This window comes from Eumetopias jubatus, unplaced genomic scaffold, assembly GCF_037043125.1.
Source record: "Eumetopias jubatus isolate StellerSeaLion01/CBP00866 unplaced genomic scaffold, mEumJub1_p1.0 scaffold_13, whole genome shotgun sequence".
Taxonomy (NCBI): Eukaryota; Metazoa; Chordata; class Mammalia; order Carnivora; family Otariidae; genus Eumetopias; species Eumetopias jubatus.
The window spans coordinates 29,233,053-29,257,932 of record NW_028274819.1 but is presented as its reverse complement, the minus strand read 5'-3'; the positions used below and the strand labels follow the sequence as shown (position 1 = coordinate 29,257,932).

The 24,880-nt window shown below is 35.5% G+C and overlaps 2 protein-coding genes across 11 annotated transcripts in view; one reads left to right on the top strand and one right to left on the bottom strand.

The window, feature by feature from the left end:
* DNAJC24 (DnaJ heat shock protein family (Hsp40) member C24) overlaps nt 1-23,043 on the top strand; it is a 64,479-nt gene extending 41,436 nt beyond the window's left edge. For 2 of the 5 annotated variants that reach the window (XM_028087724.2, XM_088017687.1), the window contains exons 3-5: nt 1,497-1,635; nt 12,493-12,561; nt 16,913-18,790. In XM_028087724.2, coding sequence (XP_027943525.1) covers nt 1,497-1,635; nt 12,493-12,561; nt 16,913-17,043 — 339 coding nt within the window. In that variant the 3' untranslated portion in view covers nt 17,044-18,790. Of the gene's footprint in view, nt 1-1,496; nt 1,636-12,492; nt 12,562-16,912; nt 18,791-18,944 lie in introns of those variants that run through there. The other 3 variants (XR_003606823.2, XR_003606822.2, XM_028087725.2) reach the window with 3 other exon arrangements.
* IMMP1L (inner mitochondrial membrane peptidase subunit 1) overlaps nt 18,347-24,880 on the bottom strand; it is a 74,888-nt gene continuing 68,354 nt past the window's right edge. For 4 of the 6 annotated variants that reach the window (XM_088017684.1, XM_028087719.2, XM_088017682.1 and 1 more), the window contains exons 6-7: nt 19,396-19,506; nt 18,348-18,538 (exon numbers count right to left, since the gene is read on the bottom strand). In XM_088017684.1, coding sequence (XP_087873810.1) covers nt 18,470-18,538; nt 19,396-19,506 — 180 coding nt within the window. In that variant the 3' untranslated portion in view covers nt 18,348-18,469. Of the gene's footprint in view, nt 18,539-19,395; nt 19,507-24,880 lie in introns of all 6 variants that reach the window. The other 2 variants (XM_028087721.2, XM_088017685.1) reach the window with 1 other exon arrangement.

Sequence of the window (24,880 nt, the reverse complement as noted above, 5' to 3'; positions counted from 1 at the left end):
TAAAAATGGTGGGTTTTTTTTTTTTTTGTGCCTGTTTTATTATAAAAACTTTGAAGAAAAAGGACGAGAACTAAAGGAGGAAAACTAGTGTACTAGTTCAAAGGAAATTCCTAAGGTAACTTTTAAAATTAGGTATATTCTATAACATATTTGATAAAGCATTCAGAGTAATTACTGATGGCAAATTCTCGTTGAATACTACCAAGTGGTTCCTTGTTTACTTGAGAGTGAAAAAATGACACATTTGAATATCTGCTACTATGATCCCTACATTATTTAAGTGAAATGTCTCTACATTTAGATAACCTTTTCTCGCTTATTTTTTGAAAGACTGCTGAAATGCAAATGACATTGATTCTTTCAGAACCAATAAATAAAAAGAGAAGGAAGAACCACGGAGAATATAGGGGGAAAAGGAGATAATATAAGTGGGATATCTAGTAAGCCACATTTACATTAGCATTTGAGAATCGATGAATTGGTAGAAAATGTTCTTGTTTTGACCAAATACTTTAAACAAACTACTGCATATTGAAAACATTTTTAAAAATTTCTTAGATTTGGAAAACACAAATGAGAAAGATTTACTAATGAATTTATATCCAAATGTTTTGTTGAGTTCTTTAAAGTTGTTGTTCACCAGGGCACCTGGGTGGCTCATTTGGTTGAGCGTCTGACTCTTGGTTTTGGCTCAGGTCATGATCTCAGGGTCATGAGATCGAGTCTCATGTGGGGTTCTGTGCTGGGCCGGGAGTCTGCTTGAGGTTCTCTCTCTCTCCCTCTGGCCCTCCCCCTTCTTGCGCATGCTTGTGTGTGTGTTTGTGTGCGTGTGTGTGTGTGTGTGCGCACACATGCTCTCTCTCTCTGAAATCTTTAAAACAAAAACAGTTGTTTCTTACCCATCTGCCCTAGAATAACTATTTTTCAACAAAAATTTATGTTTGGGGATTTGTAACTTTAAAATCTTCAGGACTGAACTGGAAGATGAAAGGTATTTATTTTCAAGTATGATTGTATAATCTGCTTTCATAAGAAAAAGCTAGTAGTTCATTTGTAATGGTTTTTACAGCCAAGCACCTTATATAAGGAAAGCTTCATACTCTGCATAGTTTGTGCCCTTTCTTTGTCATGTCCTGCTCGTCTGCACGTACCTATTTCTGTTTGTGTTAGTCATCCTCTCTAGGTAAATTGTCCATGAGACCATTGATTCCATCAGCAAATTATCCAGAAAATGCTGTCTTTGCATGTTGTGACAGATCATGTCACTGGTGGATTTATAGCTACTCCAGTGGTCTAATTAACCTGGCACTTGTCTCCTGTGCCCAACACTGTTGTCTCATTGCCTTGGCACCGTAGTTTTCATCTTCTCATCACCTTCTTTCTTAACTAAAACTTAGATTTACAAGTTTTGGGTTTTTTTGTTTTGTTTTGTTTTTGTTTTTAACCTACCCCATCAACCCTCTCTATTTACCACCCCGTTTATTTTTGATTGGCAGTATCATCCAGATAAACAAAGTGCAGATGTGCCAGCAGGAACAGTGGAGGAATGTATACAGAAGTTCATCGAAATTGATCAGGCATGGAAAATTCTAGGGAATGAAGAGACAAAAAAAGAGTATGACCTGCAGCGGCATGGTGGGTACTTAGGGTGAGGAGCCACAGTATACTGGCAGCTCTTTGAAGCGCAGTCTGCAACCTTTCCTGGGGAGCATTTTCCAGCCTTCATACCAAGTTATTATTGCCTTCTTTACTCTCCCCCTCCATCACTGTTTTTAACTATGTCTTTCTCTTAGCAGTGATTATTGTGTATCCATTGAGAAGTTAACAAAACTACTAGGATGTGGCTTCTTAGGAAGCCATGAAAGCTACTTTTTCTAACTAATGAAAAATGTTTAACTACACATTTCTAATTAATATGTTGGATAACTTCTTATTGTTAAATTTAATTATGTACTGATTCAAATTTTAATTGTGTCATTTTTAACAATGTGTACTATATAAATGACCATCAAAAGGAGGGTACAACAGGGGATAACATCATAAAGCACTCTGCTGTCTTTCAGCTTGTTTTAGGCTAGGTTTCATGATTGTCTCCTGAATAAACTATTCTTTATAAGATTGCTATAAATGGTATTTTAGGAATGCACCTTTCCTAAGCAGTTTTAAAAGTCATTTCTTTTATGTGTTTTAGAAAATAGCTTCTTAAAACAGTGACAAGCTCTTGTGAGAAAGAAAGGGAAAAATGTAGGTCAGGTTTGTCACACATAGACTGCAGTTACACAAAGTGATAGGCTGTCTTTCAGCACTGGCCTTGGGATAGGAGTCCCTCAGTCTTCTATTTGAACCTTCAGTATGCACCCTGCATGCTAATGGGGGGGAGTCAATAATCAGTTACAGCCTGTGGGGAAAACACTCAATTGCTCTGCAGTAGCGCACCAGGTTCAGCATTGACTCGAATGTGTTGATAAAAGCTCACTGTCTCTGTAGTTGATGATTGAATCCCCTCCCATGCCCTACACTGGCACATCATCAAACCTAACAAAATGATTTTAAGGCTCCTACTACTGAGGTTATGAAAATTTGATTTGAGAAACCAGGCTTACTTCTAAAACACAGCATTATAGGATAAAGCCAGTGATATAAATGGAATACCCATGTTTATTTTCAGAGGGAATTGTACTGATAAAATTAAGTATTACTTACAGGCAGTGTGTGATATCTTTGGGTATAAAGACTTCATGAACTATTTGTTTATATACTGGAGAATTTAATAGTGACTTTGATCATACTAATCAGCTCTAAAGCCCTTCTACTTTTTTAAGACTGATGAGCTTTTTAAAAAATATTAAGAAACTGATGAGTGTATCTTTGCAATGAATTTGGATTAATTTTCAAATATGGCTTGAATATTGGGTCTTATCTGTTTGGTGCATATATAAGTATGTTGCCAATGTTGTATATCTTTTGTAAATATGTTTTACTTCTGGCAAAAGAATGTACAAGCGGTTCCATTTGTGGATGAATTCTATTCATAGATCTATCTTTTTAACCTTGGTTCACATGATAGGATTTCTGTGAAAGTGCTGAAGCTAATATATACAAATGTGTCATGTGTGAGAAGTTACCAAGTGTTTCTGCCCCTCTTTACCAGTCGTTACTTTGTGGGTACCAGTTTGCTTAAGAGAAGAATAATTCACAAAACTACGTCAAGGGGGGTAAGGAACATACTTCCCCTGTCGCTCTGCATTTTTGCCACTCCACAGCCTGTGTACCTTTAAGAACTGTCAGTAAAACTGACTAGAAGCCTACTACCAAAAGAGAAAAGAGGCAGGGAGAGATCAGGAATAAAAAACTAATCTCTCTTGCTAGGGAATAGGGTGTTGGTAGACGAGAAATGGAGAGAAATAGGAAACAGGGTTAGAAGTGAGCAATAGAATTGCAGGAAGGAAAGTTTAAAAAATGTTGTAAGAACAAATAACCAACAGCTTCAAGCCTTTCTCATTGCCTTTGGGAAGTCCTTGGAAACGTGGATTTCTTTTGAGCTTTGAGTCATTGGTTTGAAGGTTTTAATGGAGGTAACTGCAGCCTACAGGGTCACGGGGACTCTTGTAGGTCATTGATGGGGGCCACAACAACATTTAGACAAACTGAATACAGTGAGAGTTGGGCCTGATTCATGATATGGATAAATAGGCAGATCTGCTTGGAATTTATATAATGTTCAGTTTGCTTTGCAAGTTTTTCAAGCAGGTTCTAGGAGGACAATGGAAATACAGCTTTTCATGACCTTTTAATAATGTCAGACCTAAGTACGAAGTATTTCCTTCATTACCAGCAGCTCCAAATGGTGAGAATACTTTACTTCAGTTTTAAATTGAGATTGGATTGCTGTTTAGATAAGAAGTCTCTTATCCAAATATAATTTGCTGTTTTTAAGCCTTTCGTACTAGAGCTATTTTTTAAAAATCTCATAATAAACCTAGTTTCATATGGTCATTTCTTTTGAAGGCTGACATTAATTTTTCCTTCTTGACCCATCTTTAGTAATTGGCTCCTCAAAAGAAGGAAATGAACTTGAACTTCTAACAGTGAGCATTTAGATTTGATAGAAGGAAAACCTTTGAGAGTGATAATTTGTTAAAGACCAGGATAGGTTACCAAGAGAGAGAGAATTTGTTATAACCAGGTCAAAGCACTCTTTTTTTCTGGGTCACCCCCTGGGGACATGGAAATAGCTTTGTTATACAGAACTCTTTTTGCATGTGGTGATAGTTCACTGTAGAACTTTTTTTTCATAGGGTGTGCTTGAAATATGTTTGTTTCCTTCCATTAACTTGGAGTATAAAATAAATTTGAGCTCCATAATACTGGGGAGGAGGCAGGAGATGTTTTATTTATATGTTGAATGCTTTCTCATATTTCACAGCTCAGAGTTGGTGCTCTGTTGTAAGGAAACCCTCATCAATATTGCCCACAACCATTTATTTCCCTAAAAGATCATTTAAAGGGGCCCTTGACATCCATATTTTTTTGCTTCACAAAAGATATCAAATGAGTTCTAATTAAAAAAAAGCCTAGGGTAGATAACCCCAGTAAAGTACATATAGTTTTTCTTCCCCATTTCCACATATCTATTCTTAGTTGATATTTTGAGGGCAATGTCGGCCAGACTGAAGAAAAGCAGATCTAAAAAAGGATGAGTAATATTCAGTTCCCAGATATTATGCATTTTGAAAGCAGTGTTAACTAGTGAATTTAATCAATTAGTTCCAGTTGGCGTATTTACCTTCTTGTTTCTAAGGATGCTTCCAAAGGCTTGTTTCCCATGTTCCCTTGAAAGGCATGTAGTTATTCAAGATAAGGCTTTGCATTTCAGACAACCAGATGAGCACTTTGGAAAATCTTTTCTGGATTTATAAAATGTTTAAATGAATGATATCTGTTGACTAGATTTTGGTGCCCTTATAAATGTATGGGGAGTTTTCTAATGTATTAAGCACATGAAAAACACATCAGAAGTATATCATGGGAAAATAATAGGGATCATGATTCAGTTGCTTTGTAATACGACAGTCACACAGATCTCCAATGTCTCAGTGGCTCTGACCTGAAGTGAAACAAACCTTCAGGTGAAGTCAGTCAGATTAAATAATTTTTCTAAAAAATAAATGGGTTGTGTTTGGAATCCTTGGTGGTATATTATTTTATATTAAGATGTATCTTGGTTTTCTATTAGTGAATTATGTTGGTAATGTGGAGTCTTCACCTTACACAGTCAGACAAGTACTTGGATACCCAAAATAGCCTGGCTCAGGAGATTGGGCCTACATTGTAAAGTCTTTACTTTGTCTTTACTCAAAGCTAATCTAAGCTACTCTCCATTAGCTAGATACAAAAGGTCATTTCTGGTGTTGTGTTATACAGTTTACCTTGACCCTTTTATTAGGATAAATGTTTGAGAATGGGAGATAAGCAAATAAATTGTGGGCCAAATATGAACATATCTTTAAAAACCCCACCAACGTTAACGTGTCAACATGTAATTTCTTAAGCCCAAAATAAGAATCCTTCCTGAAAAGCAAGTTAATGCTAAAGACTGATTAACTTTATAAGAAGGGAAATAATACTTTTAAATGCAGATAATGTGAATCTGAGTTAACTTAAGAATGACGTAAGGCCAGTAGATATTTGTGTAGATTATGTGCTAAAACTGACCCTTACAAAATACTTGTATTAGTCAGATTAGAGTTTCCATCTATGATCATATCAGTATTTCCATTTGATTTTAGGAATTTGAAAATTGGCTGTAAAAATGTGCTTCAGGTAAAACTTGAAGATAAGCATCAGGGGGCATGTTTTTTTTGGTGACTGTTTCTGGGAAAAGTACGTATGTGAAATGATGCAGAAAATCTATCTAGACAGTTAGGGACTGGCATTTTCTTCAGAGGGAGAAGAAAGTATAGAGAAAACTTTCTGTGAGGGTCCTCCCGCTCCATCTTATTTGTCACAAGGAGGTGCCTACTCATGTTATCTTTTACTTTTACTTGAATGCAAGTATCTGTTTTTGCAGTGAAAATGTATTTTAAGATCTTTTCTCAGTGGTTTTGACTACAAATTTGGCTAGTTTCAAAGAATGTTATAGAAACCTATGGGCAAGATTACAGTTATAATTCTGGCATACTTGGACACAGTTGGGAGCTCTGATTTAATACTAGTGAAAATGGAAGATTTAAGGAAGTTTGTGTCTCCCACTTTAACGTCTCTCCCAATTTCTACTTGGGTACTTGACCAATTGAAATCAATGAGTCTTAACCCAAAACGGGGTTACCTTTCTCATTGCTTGTTTTTTCCCTCAGACTTGAAACCTTCATTTCATATTACATTCTGATTATTTCTACTTTGCTCAATGTACAACCAATGAATTAGAAATGAGTGTTGACATTTCTTTAATTTTTTTTTTCTGTGTGATCTTTTTATTCTCACAGCTATCACGTTGGGCTGGTAGGTCGCACCCAGTATTACACATAGCCATAGCTGCTAATTGGCCTTCTACAGTTGTTTACGTTTTCATTGGTCTAGCTTTATTCTCACTCCTCTGTTTAAGAACTTTTATAACCACCCTCTCCCCAACACATTTACCCATTCATGTAGAATTTAAATGGGACAGAAACTTTGAAGTTTGTTTCTAGTTACTTTTCCAGCCTTATCACCAATCACAAACCTGATGTGAACCTTCTCCCCTGGTTCATCTAGGGGCTCCCAAACACATATGCCTGTGCTGTTTGTCATGACTCAGAATACCCTCCCATTCTGATTCCTCACAGTTTATTTTTTGTGCAAGTTTGAAGTCAAGTCCTCCTATCCATCCCCAACTCCCAAAGAAAACTTCCCCTGACACTCGAATCTACCATCATTTCTAATCTCTGAATCTAATCTACAAGTTAACAATTTTGAATTTTTTCTCTGTGGTTCCTATCTTTCGGTTTTGTTTGATATTTCAGATGGACTATGGCTTTGATAGTAACAGGTCAATTTTAACGGGACTGACAATAGCAAAGTACATCAAACTTCTTAACACTGTCACAAATCCAGACAAGATCAAGAGTTGCTGCCTCCCTACACCGTGGTACTTGAGGCTTTCCCCTCTCACAACGGATTGGTGCTTAGTAATTTTCTTACGGTTTGCTATGAACAGGTCAACAAACATTATGAGATAACAGTTAAAATAGCTGCCGTTTATTGAGCACTATATCTGTGGTAATTGTCTTTCAATCATTGTTTAACAGCCTCTTAAGGGAGATACTAATATTTGCTTTCCAGAGAAGGAATCTGAGATTCAGAGGGGTTAAGTAACTTGACTTAGGTCACATGGCTAGTAATTGATAGAGGGGGAGTTCAAAGCCATTCTCTGACTTTTAATCATATTGTGCTGTGTTGTCAAGTTTCAAATAGGTGTGTACAACCTCCTAATTTTAGTTCCAGGTGGGCAGGAGTGAGCTATATTTGAGGGTCAGAACGAGAGGCTGGGCCAACCTTTGCCGCTGCGTTACCTGTTGTGTAGTGAAATGTGAAATTCAGGGTCCGGGTTTCATTTGGTGTCTTTTATGAGCACTGCATGTACGCTCAGTTTATAAAAGCCCCACAGTTCTTCCAAGTCCATAATTAAACTCCAAGTTTGTAATTTTTCCTTGCTATGGAAAGCCTTGCAATTGTGGCTCTTTAATTTCACCTGGGAAAGGATTATAGAGCTTTCTGATTTAATGAGCAGGTTTCATGTTAAATGTTGTCTGATTCTGAATCTCTTACCAAGGTAGAGACTGTTCCAAGAACAGAGAATGTTAAGGATAAGGAAACTGATTTCCTTCAAGTTAGTTCCTATATGAAAAATTTAATTATGTCTAGTGAAATGATTTTTAAGAATGAGATGATTGTGTAAAATTAATTACTTGGTTTTAAAACAGCAAGATACTAAGTTAGACCTAAACAAAAACACTACTGTTTGCTTTTTACACACAGATGACTTCCGTTAAGTGTGAAATAAACTTTAAAAGGCATAAAAATAAATACAATAGACTACTTGCTAAATGAGAGCATCCTGGGGACTTGATCGCTCGAGTAAGTTACGACATTGCTACACATGAATAGTAGGGACTGAACTGCAGATGGACTAGATCTTTTGGCCAGTATTGGGTTGAATGAGACTTTTGATATCTCAGCCATAATGAATGAAGTTAAATTCCTCTCCACCGTAGCTTTTTGTTGCTGTTATTTATTTTTACTTATTTATTTGAATTGTAGCTACAGTTAGAAAAGGTTTCCTGGGATTAGGAAGTGTAATTATTTAGGCAGCAAAAAGTTGTTTTAGAAATTTTACTATCATTAGGAGGAAGTTTTAAAAGGCTGGAATTCCATTGTCTTGTAAGAAGTAAGAAATATTTATTGATTCCCAAATGGAGCTGAAAAAAACCTTTCCTCTTTTAGAAAGTTGTGAATGACCCAGCGAGAGCTCTAGTAAGCTTTACTGAACCAAGCTGCTAATAGTTATTTAATGTTATTCTTCAGTGTGAAAGAATCTCCCTAGATTTTCCTTTTAATCTCTTTGAATTGCAGGCTCATAAACCTCTCTGATGAGTCCTGCCAGTGTTTTCTTAGATCCCACCGTTGAGACAAAGGAGCCACAGAATTCTTTCACCTCTTGTTGTCAGACAAATCCAATAGAACACAAGGTCAGAAGGGCCTGTACTTCTGAAGGTTGAAAGATTCTTTTCCAAGTAACCACATAAATTATTTGATTTTATCATTATATTCCACAGGAATCTCTCTTTATAATGCATTGCTTTCTATATGTAAGTAAATTTGGATCTTTTTCTTGTCTCCATATTTGGCTAAGCTTTGGATATAGCACAGGATGTGAACGGACCTACATACCTTAGAAAAGCTGAGCCCATTTACTTCAAAAGAATTAGGAATCATGTAGTGTAATTGGACTTAAGATAGAGTACCCAAATGCCACACATTGCATTTTCTTTCCAAATGGCTGGGTTTGTTTGTTTTTAAGTTATTACCATTCTGGAGCTAAGATTCCAGATTTAAATCTTGTACCTATTCCTTTAATTAAATCGCGAAGTCAGTTTATGTTTTCTCAATATTTTTAGTAGTGTCATGTTAACAAGAAAACTTTGAGATAGAATTTACATTTTCAGATACCTATTGAAATACTTCATTGTAATGAGCAAAAATATTTATAATATGTAATACTCAAAAGAAAAGGAACTTACCTACTTTGCAGATGCCATGCCTGATTAGAAGACAATTATCAAAGCTAATTACAGGGTTTCTGTGAGTTACTTTACAGGCTAGGGAGGAATTAAGTTTTCTAATTTTAACGACAATGGTGGACAAGCAGAGATCATTGTTTAAAAAGAAAAAAAAAACATTGATTTGTTTGTGCTCCTTCCTTGTAATCGTAGTTAGGGGGGAAGTTGCTGTTGCCCCATTCCCTGGACACCTGCCTCTCAACAAAGGATTGGGGTCACCTCCCCACCCCCTACATTTAGATTCACCTTTTACTTGTATGTGTACCCCTTCTGCTCATTATACAGTTCTCCAGGGATCCAATTTTCCCTGAGTTAATCACCCCCAGCCTTTTTCAGAAGTTGTTTAGATTACCGTCTTTTCAAGGAATACACACTTTCTTAGGCTTTTAACTCTTTTCCCTAACTTTTGTTTGCTTATTTCTATTAAAAAGGGTAGGTCTTGGAGTCTCAGCACACTACCTTTAAAATTTTTTGTTGAGATGTATCGTACATGCAGAGAAGTGCACCAATCCTAAGTATCCAGCTTGATGGATTTTCACAATAAACATACCCATCTAACCAGCACCCAGAAGGTCCCCTGTGCCTCCGTGTAGTCACCACTTGCCCTCACACCCAACACCACAGTGTCATGCAACAACTCAGGGCAGTTTTGCCTGTTATATTTTATATAACAGGGAATCATATAGTATGTTCTCTCTTGTGTCAGATAGGACTTTTAAAACCAGAATCCCCACAGAAACTTGGACTGTGTCCACATAATATTGAATGATTAGATCAAATAGATAGCCACAGAGCATGAGAATATTTTTTAATATACTTCTTTTAACTCTGACCTTGGGCAAAGTACTAACCAGTTTTCCATTGTTTTCCCTCTTATTATGAGATACCATGTAAGTTGACCTGTCAACTAAGAAATAGCTTGCTACTCTAAAGTTACTGTACATAAAGAAAAAAATTAAAATATAAAGGCCCCTTTTTTTGAGGAAGTAGAATAATAGAGAGGTCCTCCACATGAAACAGCAACTAGGTGAGCATAACAGTAGCTTCCTCGTGGAGAAGCACAGCAATATGCTGACTTCCTTGGCAGTTATCTTAGCCAGTTATTTTTCATTTATTATTTTCAAATAAAAATAGCATAATGGATATATATGAATGGGTTGTCTTTTTGTGTAATTGCTGTATTGCAGGTGTCCAAGATAGGTTAGATTAAGGCTTATTCCTCTTGTCATTACCTCTGCCTTGTCTGATTTGCTTTAATTGATTTCAAACTTACTGAAGGTATCGATCAGATACCCTGGAGTATAGCCGGCTTGATTGTAAATTATTTACATCTGTTTTTCCTCTACAGTCTGTTAAGTGCCAATTACCCCCATTCCTTAATCTAAAAGTGTTTCATTTCCCCATTCAAGCAAACTTACCTTAGTCATTCTAAGCAATTGAAACATATGATTAAGATTTTTTTTCTCTCCGTGGGACTTTTAGGGAGAATTTTTAAAAAAACTAAAATACTGAATAACCTGTAACCAAGTGTGCTTTATGTAGAATGTGGGAATTGTTTTGTTCAGAGATTACCTCACATAGTGATACAGTCCGCATAAGCTATTCAGTGGGCACAGAGATGGAGGAACTCCCCCCGACCACTGGGCAGTCTTTAATCTTTGGATTTTAGGGTCAGTTTAATAGACTGTTGGTACCCAGTAAATATGAAGTGATATAATATTTGACATACTTAATAGAAAACCACAGTGAGTTCAAAATATTGTATAATTTTTTCATCTATTTTAAAATTGTGTAACACCAATAAATTTTGAACAGGCAGTTATTAAATATAATTAAATTGTAGGCATTCACACAACGGAACAAAGGAAAGCATTCTCAGCAAGTGAACAAGAGACTAGTGAGACAGCTAAAGAAAATTTCATTGGGGTGAGGGGTGGATTTTAGTAGTTTCTTTTAAGCATCGACTTCTAGAAGAATAATACAAGCATACATGAAGTATAACATGACTTTAAAAACAAAGACAAGTGCTTATCTGTTGGTTGTTTTCTTTGTCCCAAAGTATACTTGTTTTAAGCAAGAGTACATGCTTCTACTACCTAAACTATACACTTACTAAATTTAGGTAGAATTCCAGGCTTCTTTGAACCTTCCACCTGCAGGGAAAACTTTGGCCTACAAAATAGCAATAGAATGTCAGCACAATACCGTTGTATCGTATGGTTATTGTTCAAAGTAAGTCTAAAGTTACCTATTTCTCTGTTGCAAGCAATTAAAAATCAAATGACTAATAGCCCCTTACATTTGGTTAGAGCTTTATTCTTTAAAGTACTTTTAGACTGATCTCATTTGATTAGAACAACACACTGGTATTAGTCTGCTCTGACTGTCATAAGCAAATTCCATAGACTGGGTGGCTTAAACAACAGAAATTTATTTCTCATAGTTCTAGAGGCTGGAATTCCAGATCAAGTGCCAGTCAGTATGGTTCCTGGTGAGGGCTCTCTTACTGGCTGTAAATGGCCTCTAAGCTGTGTCTTTGATACTTTCCTCGGTGCCTGTGCATGGAGAGAGACCCTCTCTCTTCCTCTTCTTACAAGGCCACCGATCTATCAGATTAAGACCCCACTCTTATGGTCTTATTTTACCTTTATTACCTCCTAAAAGACTTATCTCTAAATACTTCAACGTACGAATTTGGGGGGGGACACAATTCAGTCCATTAACAACCCCTCTGAAGTAGATAAGAGCTCAGTATATCTAAGGTATATTTCTAAGGTTAGAAAGCTGGTAAAATATTACAGCTAAGGTTCAAAAACAGTTATTTTTGCCCAACTCCATGCTTCCTTCCTTAGTTACAGGTATAGTTTGTCTGACAAAAAAAAAATCCCTATCTCTCACAAAGATAGGGGTTACTAATCACAAGGAATCACCAAAATCAATTCCATGGTTTTTGCGTGTTGAATGTTTGTGGAAAATTGGATAGATTTTGACTGCTGAAGTTCATAAGAAGTGGACCCCAAGTCAGGTAGCCTTAAACTGCTGTCAGAAGTAATAAACTCAGTTTTTAAATGGTAAGTAAATTACAGCTGTAGTCACCAGGCGGTAGTTGTCTTTTCAGCATTCTTCATGGTTATGGTTAAAGTGCTGAATAAATATCGCATTTTATATTTTACAGAAGAGGATCTAAGAAATATGGGACCAGTAGATGCTCAAGTATATCTTGAAGAAATGTGTTGGAACAAAGGTTGGGATTTTTTCTCTTGACTACAGTAAAGAAAAATATTACGGATTTTCTTTGAAAAGAAAAACTCTCATAGGATATTTGGAAATCTAAAAAAATAGTAATAGCTTGGCTTTCTAAATATATATATGTGGGTGGCTTTAGGAATATTTCTCATTCTAAACTTCCAATTTTTGATGTCCCCCATATGACTCATTTCCAGTTATTTTTCTAGTCTAATTAGATGTTAGGTATAGAAGGTTTCATAAGGTTTTCTTTTTTAAATTACTTGGGTTTGATTTACTTTCCATCTGTGTAATAGGGAAAATAAAGTTAAAGGATAATTTTTTCCATCCTTCCTATGTTGACATATGAGATGAATTCCTATTAAAATTTTTGTTTATTTTTATTTCTTTACATGGAATCATAAACTATCAGGGCAGGGCTTTTAATATTATACTCTTATGCTTGGAGCTTGGTTTTTACCCTCCCTTTTTGATTTTATGTCAGGTGAAAAAGAAAAATTTGTCACTCCCTTTTACCTCCCATGACATCTTATCTTTTTCCCTTTTCTATACCTAGAATTTTATTTTATTATATTTTAGAGAGAGAGAAAGAGAGTGCACATGGAGGGAAAGGGACGAGCAGACTGCACTGAGCCCGACACAGGGCTTGATCTCATGACCCTGAGATCATGACCTGAGCCGAAATCAAGAGTCAGACGTTTAACCAACCGAGCCACCCAGGCGCCCTCTATTACTAGAATTTTACGACTTAAATCTAATTTCTCTACTGTTCTGATAGTTTTCTGAATTGCTCTGGTTAGACACTGTTAAGTTCCTTCTTAGAACCCATGTGAATATCACACATCCATGTTTCTCTGGGAAAATGAAGAAAATCTTAGTATTTCTTAGAATTTTTATATACTTTAACCCTATAACTATTGTTAAGCCTGGACTAAAAATTCCCTAGGGGTTTATAAAAATTGACTAATGAGTGGATAGGCAGAAGATAAACAGCCCATCCATCCGTCCTGAAACCAAGTTTACTGGAATTTTTTTTTTAAAGAATTTTTTTTTAAGATTTTTTTTTTTTATTTATTTGACAGAGAGCGGGAGAGAGAGAGAGAGAGAGGACACACAAGCAGAGGGAGCAGCAGAGAGAGAGGGAGAAGCAGGCTCTCCGCTGATCAGGGAGCCCATCGTGGGGCTCAATCCCAGGACCCCGGGAACATAACCTGAGCTGAAGGCAGACGCTTAGTTGACTGAGCCACCCAGGTGCCCCTGTGGCTCAGTTGGTTAAGCGTCTGCCATCAGCTCAGGTACTGAGGATCGAGCCCCGCGTAGGGCTCCCTGCTCAGGGGGGATTCTGCTTCTCCCCCTCCCCCACTCGTGTTCTCTTTCTCTCTCTCTCTCCCTCCCTCAAGTAAAATCTTAAAAAAAAAAAAAAAAAAAACATTTTTAAATATTTATAAAATAAAATATTTTATAATTTAACTTAGTGCTCTTGCTCTTAGGACGGTGGGTAATAGGCTATTGACTTAAGAGGAAAATCATGTTTTTGCCTCTGGGCCACTCTGCTCCTAAACTGCCAAATGAGATTCTAGAGTATAAATTCTTATTTGCAGTGAATGATTGAGAAACTTGAGGTTTTGTGTAACTGGGGCTCCCAGGGTTTGATAATAGTTTCATCAGAGTAAACAAGAGCACTACTGCTATGAAAGTAGAATATACTGGTGACATAGGCTTTAGTGAAAGGCTTCTAGTTCATGAAGGGGACAGACTAGAACATGTCATTTATCAAGGAGACCTGCCCAACTAAATACATTTTTTGAAACTACAGTATTGCTATCTCATCAGCTAACACTGTGTGTGTTTAATCTCTTCTTAGACAAATTAGTTCTTTTTGCTGCAGCTGATTAATATATTTTGTTTCCTCATGATTCCTGATAATATGAAAAGAGTCAAAACTGGTTTTGTATTTTTTCCTTCAGTAGCATTTTAAAATAAGTTTTTATTTTAAATTAATATGGATTGGTGGTTCAAGCATCTGTTCAGTCAACAAATACAGTGAGCTTTCTTTTTTTTTTTAGATTTTATTTATTTGACAGAGAGAGCACAAGCAGGGAAAGCAGCAGGCAGAGGGAGAGGGAAAAGCAGGCTCCCTGGGATCCATTACCTGAGCTGAAGGCAGACGCTCAACTGACTGAGCCACCCAGGCGCCCCTAAGCTTTCTGATACAAGTGAATAAAACAAGATAGTGAAAGAAATGTACAACATGAAATCCTCAAGTTATAAATATGTTACTATCCTTGGAATTTCCTTAAGTAAAGGTGACAGTGAAGATACAGAAGAATCCTAACCACAGCCAATGAATCAGTTACTAGAAGCTAGAGTTAATCTTAAAAATATAGGACCATCCTTAGATACTTATTTAAATTAAGGGTTTTTTATAAAGATGGAAATAATCTTTATTTTGTGAGAGAAAATACTGAGTAGCAAACAGCTGCATGAAGCCATTATTTCTGCGGGGATATTTATAAACTAATAATGTAAGTTTTGCAATTTAAAAGAGCAGTCTTGGCAGATGAAAATTCAATAAAAAGTGTGATCAGCTGGGCAAATAAAAAATTGTTTGACGATTCCTTCCTGGCCATTTTCAGAATAACCTTGGAAAGTGAAGATCCAGAGCAGGAGAAAAGTGGATGAAACCCTACATGATAGACGTAGCCAAATTACCATATTCTTGAGCTAAGGACAGTATGAAACAATGCGTTTTATTACGCTTAAAAGCCATCCCTGAAGAACTGTTGAGAGTGGTTAACCTTTCCCCTTAGGGTTAGTCTGTTTTACAACTTGGTTATTTTGTCTTCAGTGTATTTAAAATGATTTCTGTGAAGATATCACTTTGTTGAGTCATAGAATAATATAAGAAGAAATGTAACAAGATGTGAATTTTTAGTGAGCATTAACATTTGGAATCATCTATGACAAAATTCCACAGTAGCCCATGGTGGCCTCTGCATCATTTACTGAGCACCTGTCACCTCAAATTGTTTCTCAGTGTTCACTGAGATGGTAAAAAAACAAGAGGGACATTTAGCTTAAGAAAACCAATGGTTAGAATATGTACATTTTTAGACAATTTAATAATGAAACAATTCACTTTTGAAACTGGCTCAGACAGGGAAGCTATTACCATTTTAAAATTCCAAGATTAAATTATTTTTCTTTATGGACAAAAAAGGCATTGTGGTGAAAAATAAAAAGGAGGATTAGGTGAATGAATTCATGTTTTCCTTACTGGTAAAAGAAACATGTAAAGTTGGCTTATTTGTTAATTTTTCCAGAGCCATATTTGATTAGAGAACAAATACAAGGCAGTTGAATTTTTTCTTTTCTTTTTTTCTATTAGTGGCATATGATGAGATCTGAGTGTTAAAGGAATAAAGTTTGAGAATTGAATGAAGTTATTTGATGTACCTCTAATAAATTATGACTTTGTACAGTAAGGTGATCAGTAATTATTTTTCTTACAGTCACTTCTCAGTGACATTGAGGTGGAATGACCAGTGGATCAGATTCTTTCAGTTAAAGGACATGAGCATTTCAGGTTCCCCAGAAGATGGTAGACTTAATAAAATTTCCACCATTAATAGGCTAAATGTTGTGCCGTATCGCCTCTGTTGGGGACCTCACTTCACAGAAATAGTGATACTGGAACAGAGTATCTAAATGTTGAATTTGATAAACAGTTAAGTTAGCAGGGTGCCTGGTTGGCTCAGTTGGTTAAGCGTCTGCCATTGGCTCAGGTACTGAGATCGAGCCCCGCGTAGGGCTCCCTGCTCAGGGGGGATTCTGCTTCTCCCCCTACCCCACTCGTGTTCTCTCTCTCAAGTAAAATCTTAAAAAAAACACAAAACAAACAGTTAAGTTAGAGTCTTCTCTAAAAGAACATATTCCAGGCAAAAGCATGTTGCTCTACAGTAAAACATGGAGAGCTATGTCTCTTCCCTTCACAGTAGTATTTTTGACCGATATATTATTGAGAGGAATGTAAAATTTATATGGATCTTAAGAAAACAGAAGACTTCAAATAAATGTCCTGGGTCGCTTCTGAGCATCTGCTCTCCCTGCAAGATCTCTGGCTATTGATTTGTAGCTTTAGCCCTCTACAGATCTCTACAGATCAAGATTTTTTGGTAGATAATTTTTAGAAATACTGCCCCATACAAGAATTCGTTCAAGTTTTCATTTAAGTATGTTTTATACTTGATGTTTTGCAATTTCTATGAGATAAACTGCATTTTTAAAAAAGTTGTTGAAATAGTTATTTACAAGCATCTAAGGCATTATTTTTGTTTGTTTTTTTACAGATGATCACTCTTTTTCTCTGAGTTGCCGATGTGGTGGAAAATACAGTGTTTCTAAGGATGAAGCAGAAGAAGTTACCCTGATTTCTTGTGATACATGTTCACTAATTATAGAACTCCTTCATTATGGCTGAAATTGTTCACCAAGTGGGATCCTTTAACTGTGTATTCAGACATGTTGAAGAGAGCCAATTCAAGTAAATGTATAAAGCTGATAAAAATAAGTAGGATTCTTTTTTTGGTCAGCTTTTATTTGCAGAGAAAGTATAAGACTGTCAAGCAAGGGCCACCTCAGATTAATAGAAAATTAATTTAGTTACTTATATGTATTCATATTTTATATTTATAGATCACCAAAAAAAAAAAAAGGACTTGAATTATAAGTTATATTTTGTGAATTCCCATCTGAGAGCTTTGTTATTTGGTCCATTTTTCCTTGGTATAAGAATTTTCCTTTTCTTTAAGCATGTCTCCTCTTATAATGGGTCACAGTATCATCATGTTCCTTTATAGTTACTGAGTTTCTGAAGTAACATGACATTTCTAGCTGCTGAAGTTACAGGCCTATTGTACAAGTATCTCAAAGTCTCAAGTCACTAGAATTAAATTATAATCTTTGTGAATAACATGTGAGCCTAGTACTCCCATAATGAGGGCTGGATATGGATATTCATGAAGTTAGTTCAAAGTTAATAAAGAAGGTGAAGTGGCAACTGTAGAAAGGATAGCTTTGGAGTGAAAAGACTTGACTCCAGTCCTGACACTGTATTTCCAGACTCTTTGTGTGGCTAAATTAAAGGGAATAAAGCTTGAACAATGCCATCTTCAACTTTAAATGTAACTTAGGAAATGGTAGCTTTAAAAAAAAATAATAATTTGAAACAGATCCATTATTTTCCTTTTTATGTCAAAGTACTAAGTATTAATTCCTATATTTATGAATAAGGAACCACACTGCATTGCTGGTATGATCAATTGGACTTTTATAATGTTATTATTGATTATAATAGACTTTAAAGATTTTGTTTTTCTGTATATTTGATACTTTATGTACAGTATAAGTCAGGACTCACTTAAAAAAAATTGAGGAATCCTTTATGGGATCGCTGGAACTTTATTACTTAATTTCAAAGGAGTGAACCGAGCATGTGCCATAGCAGCTTTTTATTAGGTTGAACCCATGGTATTTATTATTGGTTTGTACTTAAAAGACTAGTTACTGCTCTGATGTGTAAATGTAGCAAAAGTATGAGGCATATTCAAGAAAAGATTACTTTCGTTATAGCTATAAAACCAAAAATTCAGAAGTGAGGTTGTCATCCAGATTTTTTCCCTAAAAATATTTTTGTATCTTTCATAAAATTTAGATGACTTACTTTGGATTACATTTTTATCCATATATTTGGAACTAATAGAGCTTGCAGTATGTGTCATTTATTATTTACATATAACAATTACAAATGATTAAAACTAAGTAGCAAATAGTTTATTAGTAAGTACATGGTTTCAGTGGCAATAATAAATTCACTTGGGGAGAAAAATCAAAACAATAAATGCTTGCTAATCGTCAGAAAATCTGTGGCCATTAGGGCTGTCACGTAGAAATCCAAAATCACTCAAAGGCCAAATCTGTAAAATTAAAATGTGATTGAAGACAGTTATTCAAAGTGTTCTATCATTACATTCTTTTATTCATCCCTTTTCTTTGTGCCATATAAACACTTTCTCCTTATTTTTCATCAAGAACAAATTCTCTATACCAAAATAAGACTTTAGAAAGTAAACTTGTATGTGCATATGTATTTAAACTCTCAAGTTTGGAATGCTGATATGTTATACAAGAAATTATGTGTATGGTATGTGAATATATATGTATGAATATGTGTGTGTGTGTTTTCTTTTACTACCCTCAAAGTTAACTGTAAGCCTATGTATTTAAATATAACCTCTGCATAAGTATATTTAAATATAACCTCTGCATAAGAATCCTGCAGATTATCCAACAGCCCAAGTGTTCATGTGTTTTTCTTCTTAGTGCTGTGGCAAAAAGGAGGAGCCAGTGAAAATAATCATCTTTCCTAAGAGTTCTAGATTTACTGTAACCACGGTAAGTCAATGTACTTAACTGGGATATCCCCACTTAACAGTGTGGTTTGACTACACTGCTCTTCTGCAAATGCATATTTATTTCCAAGATACGAATATAGTTGTACAAGTTGTATGAGAAAGAATTACATTCTGGAGTGTTTAAGGGCTCCTTATAGCTAGGTAGTTTGGACTTTATTATTCAAACAAAAAATTACTCTTAATTACCTATCTCAGTGGGGAAAAAGGTAATGTTTATAGCTATGAAGGCCAACAAGTTCCTAAAATGTAGTCGCTGCAACAGTTAAGTCCACTGACAGCCTGAATATTTCAAAGTTCATTTTGAAATTTTTTTTTCCAGCTCAGAGAAGAAAACCTACATTTTAAGCAGAAAATAATACCTTGAAAAAGATACGTCCTCTTATTAGTCCATATGGAATAGGTCCATAATACCTGGAATCTGTAGAATTCTGTAGATTATCACCTTCTAACCAAACATGACCTGTTGGCACCTAGAATTAGAGAAGAAAGCAGCCCCTTTAAAAAAAACAAAAACAAAAATTTGGGTACTATAAATAAAAAGCATGTCTTTTGGTAGTAGGGAGAAATGTCCTACTAAAGTTCTTGTTTATAAAACACAAACCCTATGATTTGTATTTTTGCTTTTATTTCTTGCACAATAAAATATTTTACTAAATATTAGTAAGTAATGTTAAGATTTCATCATTTTAAAAGACCTATCTTTTTTGCCACATGGTTCCCAAACATTAATTTGTTACACAAACCCCAAACTGAGGTTATAAGAGATCAAAACAATGTGACAGGGTCATTAATTTAATAGACTTCAAAAGAGGTCATTAGGATGCTGACTGAAAATGTGCCCTCCTGTCTCTGGAACAGCAGAAGCAGGGCAGCCACTCACTCAGCAACATCCTGGGGCCAGTACCACGGCCAGACCTATTAGAGTGCTCATGATGAACTAAATGGTAATTGATTGTGACATCAATTACAAATAATCTCATCATTTTATTGGAGTGGGCTTGTCAGAATTCTAATTAAGATCCCTGTTCTGCCTTTGTACAGGCAATATCTTCAATGCATTATACTTCAATAATGACCATCAGGAACTAGAAGGACCTATTATAAAACCATCAGTTGTAAAATTAATGATGGTGACCTTCTACTGAATGAAAGACCCTATCTCCTATATTGTCCTATGTATTAACTGGTAAATAACATAAGTTTACATTTTTACTCAATGTCAACCATAAGAATATTTAGAACGTTACCTTAAAAAAAATGCGCTCTGTGATATGAAACATTTGCCCATTAATCTATTCTGTATAAACTTAAAAAATTACCTGCAGCAGTAATCCTTAAAGTAGCATTTTACAAGTTATTTTATAGTCTTTGTTACCCAAGAAAGTTGAATTATTGACCAGACCAAGATGATTTACTGGGAAGGAATTTATTTTCACTTTTCTTTTTGACTCGCTGTTTATTACTTGGGTACCTTATGTGAAGAAAAATACTCCTACTGGGTTAAATAAGAAATGACTGCAATTTTACAAAATGTTACAAATTACTGCTTTTAAAAGACTTTTTTAGAGCAGTTTTAGGTTCACAGCACGATCAAGAGGAAGGTACAGAGATTTCTCAGCCATCTCCTGTCTCCACGCATGCACAGACTTCCCCACTATTGACATCCCCTACCACAGCGGTGTACATTTGTTATATTTGGTGAACACACATCAACATCATAATCACCTGAGGACCAGAGTTAACTTAGGGTTCACTCTTTGTGCTGTACATTCTATGGGTTTGGACAAATGTATGACATGTATCCATCGTTATAGTATCAGAGAGTATTTCCATTGTCCTAAAAACCCTGTGTGAGCCGCCTATTATTCATGTCTCCCCCGCCCCCATCTCCCATATTACCTTTTGGAAAAATGTATACAAGCATGTAAAATCTGAATTTCACTTTACATCAGAGCTTATATAATTTTGGAATGTCTTATGTAGAAATATTTGTCCAAAACAAGTTAATTATTTTCATTTACATAAACTTTAAATGTTAAATCTATTTGTAGATACTCTTTCCTGAAAGAGTATCAGATGCTATAAGATCACTTTTTTCCTCCTACTATTAGTGGAACTAAGTTATAGGTTCTAGGGCCAAAAGCAAGACTAATTCCTATCTGTATAAGTGGATTTATGTACAGTCAACCTTATTGTTCAGGTAGAAAAATGAATCCATCTCAGGTCACAGATAAAAAAAAAAATAGTGTATTTGGAAAAGCCATGTGTCATTAACATAGTCTCAAGTGCTACTATGGGAGAAGCTATAATATGGACATTTTTTATGTTTAAATTTCCATAGTTTCTCCTTAATATGTGTTTGTTTCTGAGTTCTAAAAAATACGTAATAAACCAAGATCCAATATACATTCCATTTCTTCATGAAGCTCTCCCCAATCTTGCCTGCCCATTCCAAATACTCTTGATGGTTTAGAGCACTTACTATATAAAGTCTGCCTTGCCTGGGTCCCTGGATTATAACATCTTACTAAACTGCTTGGCTTTTGTATAAGTCTATTATTTTATGACCAAATAAGCCAATAGACCGTAATCGTGTCATGATCTTAATTCTTTACAACACCTAAGTCAAAACTGGAACTCTGATAGCTGGTGGTATTTATTATTAATGTAAGTATAAATTCTTATAAAGCACAATCACTTTTGTCTGATTTTTGAATTCTTCCAAATTAGCAAAATAAAGTGATGAAGTGTTATCTCTGGTATAATAAAATTAACCAGTACAGAACGGAATCTGGAACATATTACCAGAAGCCTTTGGAAGAGTGTGACTCAGGCTATCTTGACCTAGTCCTTGATTGCAACGGGTGGAACATAAAGGAGGAAACAGTAGTGCAAGCCAGTGTATATACATGGTGTTCTGATTAAAAAAAAAACAAAACAACACTCATTTGATCCTTAAAACTGTGAAGTATTATTATTGATAGTTAACAGAAGTAGGTTCAAATATGGGGCATGCTAATTCCCATTTATCTGAAGCCTATACATTCTAATACCCATGCATCCATTTATAGTAAAGGAAATATCCTCTACCTCTCAGACTTGGTGCTTGATAGTACACAAATCAAGGAAACAGCCTCATCATCAATGGGACCTTTAATAAGAGCTTCTCTATAAACAGGAAAACCTCAAGTTGGATCTTTTAAATCAAAGCAGTCACTTTTGCTGACCTACCTGTCAATTACTCAGTGTCCAGTAAAAAATACATGATGATGAAATTATTCCGCTTATTTTTGGTATAGAGTAAGAGTGTACACTTTAAAAATCAGTTTTTTAGAGGTATACTTTATATAGTGTAAAAAGCACTCATTTCAAGTTTGACACTAGTTTTGGAAATGTGCATACCTACATAACTGCTAATTACAATCAAGATGTAGAACATTTTCATCATCCAAAAAGTTCCCTCCTATGCCAGTCAACCTCCCATCCCTATACCTGGTACCAGGCAACTAGTGAGATCTGTTACTAGAAACTAGTTTTACCTGCTCATAAATTTAATATAAGTAAGATTGTACTATACATATTTATTTTGTGTCTGGCTTTTGTTCATTTTTTTATGATTAATCCAGTTGTATGTATTAGTCATTCATCCCTTTTTATTTCTAAGTAGTATTCTATTGTAAATTACAATGTTTGCCCATGAATCTGTTGATGGATATCTTTCTTTGCAGTTTGGGGCTGTTAAGAATAAAGCACTCTGAACATTAATATGTAAGTTCATTTCTTTTCAGTAAATACCAAGGGGTAAAATTTCTAGGCCATAAGTATATGCCTACCCTTAAACTTTTCCAAAATAATTAAATCATTTTTATACTCGCAGCAGAAATGTATGAGTATTCCTGTTGCTCCACAACCTTGGTATTTTCCTTTTTAAAAAATTTCTGCACTTCTAGTAAACTGTTGGTGTCACATTGTGGTTTTCATTTGCAGTTCTCTGATGAACATTTTTTTTCTTGTGCTTATTGTATCTTTTGTGAAGTGTCTATTAAAATATTTTTCCTTATTTTTAAAATGGGTTGTTTTCTTACTCATTTTAAGAATCCTTTATTTACCTTGAGTATAAGTCCTGTGACAGGTATTACAAATATTTCCTCCTAGCCTGGGTCTTTTTTTATTTTTTACTTATTTTTTATTTTTTTGCCATTTCTAATCTATTGTAAAGCTATACAATGTTTTCTAAGTTCTGTATATTCACTTGGTTCTTTTTGATATTTACCATTTCTTTCCTCATTATGTTCATCCTTGAGATCCTTGAAAATATTTAGAATTGGTGTTTTAAAGCATGTGTCTGTTAATTCCATTACTTCTGTTATTTCTGGATCTATTTAATTGGTTTTTCTTCTGGTTATGGATTACACTTTATTTTTTCACATATCTTGTAGTTTGTGACTGAGCTGGACATTGATTTGTTGAGTGGATTCTGTTTTCTTTACAGCGGGCTGAATGTTGAGGAGGTCTCCTTGTTTTGGGGGAGGCAGGTAAGGTAGCTGTGGATCAGCTTATTCCTCTCAAGCCTTGTTTTTAAAGCTTGTCAGGTTGGGTGTATCTCACACTGTACTCTTAGGGCTACTTTAGGCGTACTACTAAGTAAGGCATGATATTCAGGGATCTTTACGGAATGTGCAGGATATTCAATAAGATCTGTCCACTCTGGCTGGTCAGAACTCCAGTGGCTGTCAGCCCTGTGTGAGCTCTGGGAATTGCTCAGCTCCCCAGGCATTCTTTGCTCGGTCTCTACGTTTCACTGTAAGCAGGCACAATTTAGTATTCAGCTCAAAAGCCAAGAGAACACCTAAGGGGATTTACGGTGATCATTTGGTAGCTCTGTTTTCACAGGTAGTCTGATCCATAAGTTCCAACCACTTAAACTTCCCCTCTATACCAATCTGTCTTCAACTCAGCAAAACCCCTATGCTTTGGCTTGAATTTTACCTCAGTACCTTGTGAAACACCTGACTCACAGCAGGAGTCGGGGCAAGTATAGGGCTTCCCTTGTCTACCCTCTTTTTAGGGATCTGTCCCATACTTCCTGCTATGCATTCTCTGAGAACAGCTGTTTTACATTTTTGTCCAATTTTCTAGTTCTCTATGGCAGGATGGCAAGTTCAGCATCAGTTACATCATCATTACTAGAAACAAATGTTCAAATTATCTAATTTTTTAAAGTCTTTATTATTTTTCTTAGCATACCTCATAACAATATGAAGAGAATCCTTGTGGTAAAAACAAAGTTTTTGATGTAAGGTAAAGTGTGCCTTTGGTATCTCTCTTCACCTTGAGTCCCTTTCAGTTGCATCCCCTGCATGTTTTTGTTCTACCCTTTCTCTATCAAAACCTCTAGAAAAGATCTGCCAAACTCAGCATGCAATTATGTCTAAATAAGGAAGTTCACTATGGTATTGCTTGTATCTCAAAATTGGCAAAAGTATAACTATTCCTCAGTAGGTGCAGATCAAATAAAATATGGTTCATTTATATAATAGTAGACAGCTGGTTAAAAAAACTAGTAGATTTACATGAATACCATCAGTGAAAAAAGTTGCACGGCAATACGTGTAAATGTTTAAAAGAAATCCACAAAAACATATATTTCAAAATTTACATTTTTATGACCAGTATATACTTAGAAAATTTAAAAATGTATATAAACCTCAACTTACCATGCAGTTATGTCCCGATTAACCCATCATATGTTGAAAATGCAGTTGACCCTTGAACACAGGGGTTGGGGTGCTGATCCCCCACCCTCCGACGCCAAGTCAAAAATTCCCATATAACTTCTGCCTC